This window comes from Rhamphochromis longiceps, linkage group LG17 (assembly GCF_057381845.1).
Source record: "Rhamphochromis longiceps isolate RC_006_pf linkage group LG17, R_longiceps_female_GT1.1, whole genome shotgun sequence".
Lineage (NCBI taxonomy): Eukaryota > Metazoa > Chordata > Actinopteri > Cichliformes > Cichlidae > Rhamphochromis > Rhamphochromis longiceps.
The window spans coordinates 36670394-36680504 of NC_140573.1; the positions used below are offsets into that span (position 1 = coordinate 36670394).

The 10111-nt window shown below is 39.6% G+C and overlaps 1 protein-coding gene across 1 annotated transcript in view; it reads right to left on the reverse strand.

The window, feature by feature from the left end:
- tmem209 (transmembrane protein 209) overlaps positions 1-3303 on the reverse strand; it is a 6729-nt gene extending 3426 nt beyond the window's left edge. The window contains exons 1-6 of the mRNA XM_085387284.1: positions 3243-3303; positions 2783-2943; positions 2634-2692; positions 2012-2143; positions 1627-1856; positions 1333-1537 (exon numbers count right to left, since the gene is read on the reverse strand). Of these exons, the coding sequence (XP_085243410.1) occupies positions 1333-1537; positions 1627-1856; positions 2012-2143; positions 2634-2692; positions 2783-2922 (766 nt within the window). The 5' untranslated portion in view covers positions 2923-2943; positions 3243-3303. The remainder of the gene's footprint in view (positions 1-1332; positions 1538-1626; positions 1857-2011; positions 2144-2633; positions 2693-2782; positions 2944-3242) is intronic.
- Between the last annotated feature and the right edge of the window lie 6808 nt (positions 3304-10111).

A 10111-nucleotide genomic window follows, 5' to 3' on the forward strand; every position in this document is an offset into this window, starting at 1 on the left:
CAGCCAGCGGGTAATGGAGGAAATGAGTGTGCCGACTAGAAAAATCAACCGAGCGTGACCGAAGAGAAAACAGATGATGGTTCCAATGCCGGAGAGATTGTCAAACAGAAGAGCCATAGAAGTTCCGTAGTGTGAAGGTATTTCGGCTATTTCAAGTCTGACAAAAAATAGAGTAGCGCGCACTGTAAATTGTGCCGAAAGCAAGTCTGGAAATACAATAAACTGGAGCATGCGTCACACTGTGCGCCACGTTATTGTTTCGGTGAAATGAATTTCTACAATACTGTTAATTCTACTCTCTGCAGTGTTTAAATGCTTACATATACACACAGTTACTGTCCCTCCACACATACGACTCGGTTCTGCTTCTATGCCCCAGCTTTGTTTCCTTTTTCCCACCGAGGCTTCTAGACTTCTGATTGGCCAACATTTCGGCACGGTTAGGAATCTAGCGCCACCTGCTGCTTTGGCATGTTCATAGCAGCGTTTTCCTTCATTTCTGCCTTTATGTGTGGACGGGATTATTTTTTAAAACGAAAACGGAAAATCTCAGTTTTCAAAAATACCCGTGTACGTGTGGGCGTAGCCTCAGTCTCTGACTGGAAGCGCTAATTCGTCATTCGGCTTTTGTCAGACTAAAGTAACTGTTAAAACTGTTTGAAAAGCTAAGCTATACAACAAGGAGAGATTGAGAATTTCCTTTTAGTTCTCAGTTTATTTGATATTGACAAAAGTTAGTCAGTTTTGTCTGTTCTTCTGTAAAACAAACTAAGATTTATTTTTAGAATTAATATTTTGTTTCCAAGTGGAATTGACAATTTAGTAGTCTGTTTCGTTTGTTCATTTTGAAACTTAAACGCTTTAGCGGCTGCCTTTTGTGTAGTTTGCAATATTTGCCTTTATTTATCTGAAAAAGTCTCATGTTCCTTAAGTACATCTACCCTGTTGAACTTATTATGGGAAATAAATATTTAAATAAAAACAAGCTGCTGGTTATTTCACATTTTACTTGTGAGCAACAGCACATTTAAATCTTACAAATATAGTTATTTGGCTTATATCGTGATAGATATAGTTATCGCCTGAAATGAAAAAAACATATCGTGATATGAAAAAATCTCATATCGCCCAGCTCTAGTTTCAAATAATAAGGATTTTCCACTCTTGGATCTGTACAATGTCCAAGAGAGGCACTATCCTTCAAGGCTGTAGTTCAAACCTTGCTTGTTAGCATAAACCCAACTGCCTAATTGTATTCATTCATTCATGCTTTAAAAATCGTGAATGAAACCTACAATTTCCTCTGTGATCTACTCTACTTTAGCTACCTACCAAGCTGGCTCCGATGACTCCTTTCCTCCTCTGTTCGCAGGAACCTCTCCAGACTTTTTAGATCCTCCATGTAGTCCTCCTTGCTTCCAGGGGAGTTAAACACTGAGGGAGGTGTGCGGTAACGAGCCCTCAAGCTGGAGCCTTCTGCTGACCCAATAGTAGTGGGATAAGGAGAGGAGCCAGAGGGTGGACTGTAGTTCAGCACCTGAAACAAGGAGAATCGTTAATGGAAAGGAAATGGAGTTCAGTTTTCTTTTTTTCTCGTGTACTCATGTCACTCCTGGTTAAAAGTACCTTTCCAAAGGACACAGAAGGGGAAAAGGGGCCTCCTGCACTGTTTGTTGGGGATGGGTTGCTGAGTGTGGGGCTATATCCAGGAACACAGCTGGGGGAGAACTTGGGGCTGCTGGAAGCTGTACGAGAGGGACTAAAGCTGAGCACGCTCTGGCCCTGCAAAGGAGATGACTGGGCTGGAGCCGGAGCTTCCTTCTTTTCTGGCTTTTGGGGCGGAGATGCCTGAATACCTGCAAAACAAAAAACCCCAACTCTGGCTCATATGTTCATCTAAAGATCGGATGGGGCTTCCTTTCTGCTACTTTACTTGCCACAAAGGATCTTGAACATAGCAAGAACTGGATAAAAGGTGTGGAAAAATATAAACCATAAATTTGCGCCTCACTTGTGTTTCTCAGACCCAGAAGGTGATGCTGCTCAGGGCTTACAGCAATTGTGGACGGAGCCATTGTGTATTTGAAATACTTCCAGAAGTCAAAAAGAGCATTGAGGCTAAAAAGGGAGGCAAGCACCAGTTCTGTAAAAGAAGAAAAAAACTAAATAAAAGACTGTAGCAGAGCATGAACATGCAGGTGGCAAATTAAAAGCCATTTCCCTGTATTCCTGGCATGAGTCTTTTTAGCATTATATATGGTATCGTGCAAAATTCCTCTCATGTGCAAACGAATGGAAATACAGCATGAAAAACAAGTCTCTCAAGTTACAATTTAAAGTTGTTGTAAAAGCAGCCAATGTCCAAAGAAAAACTCTGAAAGAATTTCAGAAAGTCAGGACAACTATAAGAAGAACACATTATAACCCTACAAGAAAGTCTGTTTGCTTGGAAGCAAAACATGAAGTGAAGCATGAGTTAAGACTTTTCTACACTGTAAATGTTACTTTAAGCACAGCTGAGAATAAATAGGACTTATTCTGAACAGAGAAACAAAACACAATTCTGATACGTAGCCTAATACGGTATATTAGGTCTGCGTTGCTGTTTGTGCAGTAGTGTAGAGGAGCCTCACCGATGTACCAGATAGGCCAGTAGGTAATGTTGTAGTATCGGCTCAGCAGCTTGCCTGACCTGATAGAAAAGTAAAAAGTAAAACCAGACGGGTACATAACCACACCGCCAAGCACACAGCATTATTTAACATTGAGGTATGTAACTTACATTTCAGTGTAAATCATGCCAGCAAGAGATACGTTTAGAACAGCCCAGGCAAGGACCACCTGACGAGCCTGCTCCTCCCTCCTCATCCTCAGCGCCCTGTCTATCATGCTGGGCATCCCCTCCTTCGGCGGAGTGAACATGGTTTTATCCCACTGATCAGGCTGAGGGAAAGCATAAAGAAATAACTGTTCTCTGGCTCGGCAAGGAATAAAACCGCGTGACAGTAATAGCTGTACTTGGCTCGCGACTACGGGTACCATAGCATAGTTTAGTTAGCCCGGCATACTAACAGGAAGGGCTAGCTAAAGTTAGCTAGCTTACAAGTTAAAACAGTTCTAAGTTAGAGGCTTGGTTACACTTTATGCGCCCCTTCTCATTGTTAAAAGTAACAACATTTGAACCAAACATTAATACAACCACAAAACAAACACAAAGCACAGGGAATTTAAGAAATTCATACCACGCTAAAGTGAATGACAAATGCGGCGCTGCATGATTTGTATTTCACCGGAAGTTGTAGGGTGCACTTCCGGTACCTTCTATATACGCATCAAAGCTGCTCAAATTTCAATAGTAAAAATAAAATATTATTATATTCTTATATATATTAATGCAGACACAATTAATTATTTGTTCATTTTCTGTAAGACTAAAGTAGTAGATTGCGCTTTAATCTTAGAAGGTCACAGTTTGTTTCAGGTCATAAATATTGAAACATGTGATATTAATATGGCCAACTGGGGGCGTTGCCCATCTTGTTTTACCATTTTCATTCACGTAGAGTTGAAATAAGGTATTAATGGCTTAAACTAAGGTCTAATTTTGACAGACACATAATCACAAAAAGACAAACACAACCCGAATTAACTAATAACAGAAGCTATTAGTTATAAAGTTATTCTATTTGTATTTAATATCTTGAACGAGAGGGAGACAGGTGTAAGAGTGAAACTGCAAGGAGCAGAGGTGGTGAAGGTGGATGAGTGTAAAAACCTCATCCAAAGGAAAGGGAAGGTTTACAAAAGGCTTGAAACCCCATTAATAACTATAGGGACAATCAGTCCCATACCATATACTGTCATGTTAAAATGTTTCAGTGATCAACAATTCATGCAGGAGTAAAAAGTGTGACAACCAACCCTGGTCTACCCTACATCAGAGGGACAGCTAGGGATGAGCGGTTAAGAGACAGAGTGAGAGACGCAGGGCAGAAAATGTTTGTGCGAAGGAGGGACAGTGGATATACTGTACAATGGGTGTTAAATATGGAGCTGTCAAATAGAAGAAAAAGAGAAAAAACGGCGAGAAGATTCCTGGATGTAGTGAAGCAGGACATGCAGAGAGGTTGGTGTAACTGAAGGGATACAAAAAACATGGTGAGATGGAGATAGATGATTCACTGTGATGATCCTAAAGGGAGCGGCAGATTAATTGTTCACGATGCAGACTTCTCAAAAACTCCCCCTAGGATCAGATGTTCTTAGCATCACTTTACTAATAGTCTGCTGTTTAAGAAAGACTGATATTTGTGAATCATGCCTCATTTGCCTCAAGATCAAACACAAACTGAACAAATTTTCAAAATTCAAGAGCATATACAAACAACATGGAAAATAGATAAATACAAATAAAAAAAAGTTAACAGAAAAAATAAAATAAAAGCTGTATTTTGAGGAAAGAAAGCCAACAAATCCTCAGTGTGAACTATGGTGGAGGGGGCATCATGGTTTGGTACCTTATTTCTTGGTCACCTGGAAATCACCTTGAAAGCAGTAAAGGGGAAAAGATGACTTTAAGCTTTAATCCTAAAATGTAACAGGAAATAATCAAGGCAGCAGCCTGTGAGCTGAAGCTGAATCTGGAGAAAACGGTGTGTGTGTGTGTGTGTGTGTGTGTGTGTGTGTGTGTGTGTGTGTGTGTGTGTGTGTGTGTGTGTGTGTGTGTGTGTAGAGGAGGTGGTCTGGCATTTAAGGTTTTCAATATATCATTTTCAGATTTGGTTTGAAGATCACACCAAATATGAAAATTAGCAAAGACTTTATGTTTCCACCACAAGTTTTTTTTATGGAGCATCCTCAAACATTACAACAATATACTAGACCTAGACCTTTTTCAATATGACAACCTACAACATCACATTGACACCATAACAAAATTACACAGTGTGTGAACATATCTTAAAATCTCAAGTTTTTCAGCTTATACAAGCCACAAATGCTCGCTAAATTTGGCTCCTGGGTGTGCTCTCTGGGTGTTCTTGTTCAGGATTTATTCCAGCCAATATCTGGCAGTAAAATTCTGTATCAAATCAAAAAGGTCATACACGTTCATAAGTCGAACTACTTCGGGGCTTGTAGTTTAACTTTGATGAAGTACAAAACATTTGCTGTATGAAAATGTTCATCTGTGGTAAAATACAAATAATCAAGATGGTTTGCTGGTGGTGCAGTGTTTGCTTCCGGGACCTGAGGTTAATCTCCATTTCTTTCTTTGTTCTCTTCCTCTCCTCTTCATAAAATTTGATTTCTTTCTGGTTCTCAACCAGCATCTGTCTTTCTTCCTTACACTGGGTGAGCTGCTGCCTCAGAGCAGCATTTTCTGCAACCAGCTCCTGACTATCCAGAAGGGCTTGGTGCAGGGTTTGCAGCATGCTGCTGGGGAGCATGTCCATCATGCTGGGATGCAAAATCAGGCTGCACTTGTTCAAGTGACTAAAAGACAAAGAAATACACATGCAACACATGCAAAATAAACATGTTTTGATTCACTAAAGACAGTCACTTAACATTAAGATGAATTATTCTCAACAAGAACTGTATACTATTCACAAACTCATGCAAACTGTTAGATCAGCGGTTCGAGAACTCCAGGCCTCAAGGGCCAGTGTCCTGCAGGTTTTGGATCTCATCCGAGGTCAGCACACCTGAATCAAAGGATTAGTTTATTACCAGGCCCGTGGAGAACTTCAAGATATGTTGAGGAGGTAATTTAGCCATTTAAATCAGGTGTGTTGGATCAAGGACAAATAAAACCTACAGGATACCGGTCCTTGAGACCTGGAGTTCCCCACCCCTTTGTTAGAGTGTAGGTAGATCTAATGGCCATCAGGCTCAGCATGAGGCTACCAGTATGGGTCATTAAAACTCATCCCACCCTTCTTTCATCCTGACCCTCCCTGGAAACTTTATTTTTTGATCCAATCACACAATTGCATTTGTACAGAGATAAGATGAACCAATCAAAGAATACTGGACTGTCCTAAACACTTTAAGAAAACAGTCTCTGATATTCAGAAAATCTTACCTCGCCTGTTGAGTTGGTGCTTATCTCCATGTTGACTAAACACAGACAGTGTAGAAGTACTAGTCAGAGTATTGTTGTAGTTTTGCTTCTAGTTTTGGTGCTTTTTCTGTAGTTTTCCTGGTTGTTTGCTGAGTTTCATCTGAGAATTGATTTTCTATTGGACTTCAGATTAGAAATGAATCTATTAATCTAGAATTCTACAGTTTTATATCACAAACTGTACATACAGAACCTACAGTGCACATATCCTACTACACGTATAAAATGTAGTGGACTACAGGACCTGGATTTTCCTGTGATGTCTAAAGGCCATATGTGGTGATTGTGCTTTAACTTTTGTCCATCTGTAAATGTGATGGAAAAATAAATACAATATTTTACCTTTACTTACATAGTAAAATTGTATTACTATTCATTACATTCTCACATATCCATCACTTTAATAACCCGGATACGTGTGACTATAAATAAACCTTTTTTTCTCTCAAAATGCAGTTTGAGATTGCAAATTAAGCATTGCATTTATTTCCCCCGCTATACACTGACCAGCCACTTTATCTAGAACGCATGTTCAACTGTTCAAATATCTTATCAGCCAGTCACATGGTAACAGCTCAGTGCTTTCAGGAATGTAGTCTCAGTCAAGATGATTTGCTGAAGATCAGCCTGAGCAGCAGAATGTAGAAAAAAAGATGATTTAAGTGACTTTGAAGTGAACATCGCACGATTGTCGTTGCCAGACTGAGTATTTCAGAAAATGCTGATTTACTGAGATGATGCCAGCAACATGGTTTAATAAACTGGGCTACATATAGTTCTGTGTTACATCACTGCTTCTTTTATCAACACTATGTCAGCTTTCAGACAGCGAGGACATCAGTGCATTTGTACGCCACATATGCTTCTTGACGTAGGATTACAACAGTTCAGTGTGTTCTTTGTTTTTCATCTCAGAATGTGGTGAATGCTTTGAGAATTTGATAGGACATGAACTTTTACATTTGAGCCATGTTGTCAGAATGCACGCAAAGTGTGGTTTTGGCATTGTGTCTTGAAATAAACAAAGCTTCCCTTGGAAAAAAAAGATGCAATCAGCATGGCGGCATATGTTGCTCCAAAACCTGTATAGATTATTCTGCATTAATGAGGCCTTCACAGATGGGAAAGTTACCCACAACATGCTTACGAATGCAATCTCACGCCATCACAGATGCAGGCTTTTCAACTGTCGAGCTATTTAAATGCAGGAGTTTTACTAAAGATTTTTTATGGTGTGGCATTACTCCTTTCAATAAAGTAAAGCAGCTGCTTCCCCCACTGCTGTAATAGTAATGATGAACTAACGCTGATAAACTTGCTTTGCCACAAACACATGCTCTTTCAAAACATGTTTTTTAAGTTGAGCTCCACTTGTGTTTTTCTGCAGTTTGAGGAGGACACCTCAGCATCATTGCGTGCCCTGTTAGTCCCATTTCTTCCGTTTCCGTCCCCGGATGAGGGCTCTGTGTCTGAACATGCGGCAGCAATCTTTCCTGGTGGTCCCCTACTGATCTCACTGCAGCTGATAAACTTTATCGCGCCTAGTCATCGCGAACGTTTGCAGGAATTCTCTCACCATGCGCTGCACGAATGTGTAGCCTTGCGCAAACAGGAATAGATCAGCAGGCTTAATATTGAGATTAAACTTGCTTGTCTGATTGTATTCTAATTTCCTTCCTCATTTTTCTTCCACGTGTTATTTTCTTTATTGTTTTCATCTTTCTGTTTTTGTGACTACATAATTGAAATCTTGCTTAGCATGCTTTTCACCACATTGTAAGGGATATACCCAATTGTTCTCAAGCGTGTGTTTACTAAGGGCCCATGGTGGCCCTGTGTGACAAGATGTTCAGAGGACAACAATGTTTGAGCAGTTGTTTTTGTTTTGTTTTTTTAGTCCCTCAGATTCAAAAAACTGATTGTATAGGAGGTAAGGATGTGGAACACACTTTCCAAAAATAAAACACAATCCACATGATTCCTCACAACCCTTTCCTCTTTATTATGGGTTAAATCTCACGCACACATAGGCAACAAATTTCACACTGAAATAGATCCATGGATCCAAGGAATCTGTGCAGGAATCCGATTAGAATCTGCCTGTGTACTTCAGGAAAGAAAACATGCATTATGGCAGAAGCTTTAGTAGTTTCAGTAGTAGCTTCATGTTTTCCATCTTTAGAGTGCCGCTGAACCATCAAGCGCAAAGTACCAGCACTTGGCTAATTATTGGGTCTAATTCACACACTGCACTACCAAACGCCTTTTGTTGAGGGTTTGTCATGCTTTAGTGGAAATCAATGCCATTCTCCCCTATCTGCACGGTTCAGTTGGCGTGCATTCTGCAGGGCTTTCCAAATCCCCTTTAACTGTATACAATATCGCTAATGTTTACTTTTTGGGGGTAAATTTGTGGTTTTGGTATTACAAAAAATGAGAAAGGGGCTGTTTCCATGCAGGCCAGCGGAGGTTGGAAGGATAAACATGCAAATAGTAGAAGTAGAGACGAATGTTTCTAGAGTTTCCTCTTATGAAGCTGAGGGTTCCCTGATAAATGCATTCCTCAAGATATTAGAAGGCAAAAACTTCCTGAGTACCATGAGATATGAAGTAGGTGGTCTTTGAAGAACATTTAGGTGCAAAAAACATGAAGAAAGAGAGAGATACTTTCTTCTGAAGGGATGCTTCTTGCTTAAGGAGTGCTTGGGAAACTGCTTTAAAAGCATGGTTTTGCAAACAACCGTTTAACACTGGCGAGAAATCAAGTATGCTAATCTACAGCTGCACAAACTGCTTGACAATGCTGATTATTTATTACAAAAAATAAAAGTTAAATGGCAGAAAAAAAAGCAAGGAGTACCTTGGTATTGTCAGCTCATACATAAAGCAGTAAGATAAAACACTCAGAATGCACAGCTTACAAATGAGAAGGTAGATGTCATCATTGAGTGCTGTTCATCTTCGGGCTTGGCTTAAGAAGGTTTTTGTCCAGAGTGAACACTGAGCAGCAAATGGCCTTTAGCACAAGATTCTCAGCAGTCAGGGTGGGAGAAAAGGGCTCATCAGAAGGGCTACAGTTACAACAGAGAAGCAACAGCAAAGTAAAAATCCTCGATTTTCTGTCATGGCCAAAAGCGTTTTCATAGTTACAAATATATCAGGAGACTAACTGAATTCTTGAGCTCATATTAATGTGCAGCAAGTTCAAATGAAGTTAAATAACCACTTTAATGACAACTAAAGTGGTTAGTTGTCTTATGTTTTCAACTTATTGTTTTATATTATTACTTAATTTTTATTTCTGGTTTTGTTGTGATTTTTATCTGTGAAAAGTGCTATATAAATAAATTTATTTACTTAACTAGTTCAGTAGCAGATTTGAGATTTCATTTCTCTCATTTTTTATGACTATATCAATAGCCGCTCGTTCTTGAAACAAGACGAGACTGAGCGTGTTGTTGTTAAATAACAAACCAAAGAGAATAAATTCCACTCAATCGAAATCTTGTGTGTCAAAGCAGAATGATAACATCACCTTATTCCATTGATTAGAACAGATTTTCTGATTGCACAACCAAACTGCCCATGCGCGAGGCTCAGAAAAGTTCAAACAGCAGATTTTTTGAGTTGCTTAATCATTCAGTGCATGATTGTACATGCCACCTTAGACCTGTGCACGGGAAAGCCATTATTTTTTTAACTTACATAAGGGAAATTATTTGTATCTAAATCCAGCGCTTTAAAACTGAGGAAAACATTTCAAAGTAACCGGAGAGCAAAGAGACTGTCAACATGTGATGTGCACCCCGAGGTTCCACAGTAAAAGGTGAAATAAGCTCCAGCTCCTCCGTGACACTGAATTAAATATGCAGTTAAGATGGCAGAAGGATGGATAAAAATGGGACTCTGACACAGCAATGTTGAACCAGTGTTATATCATAGGCCACATACACACATGTTATTTGGGCTGGACCAGTTGAAATTCCC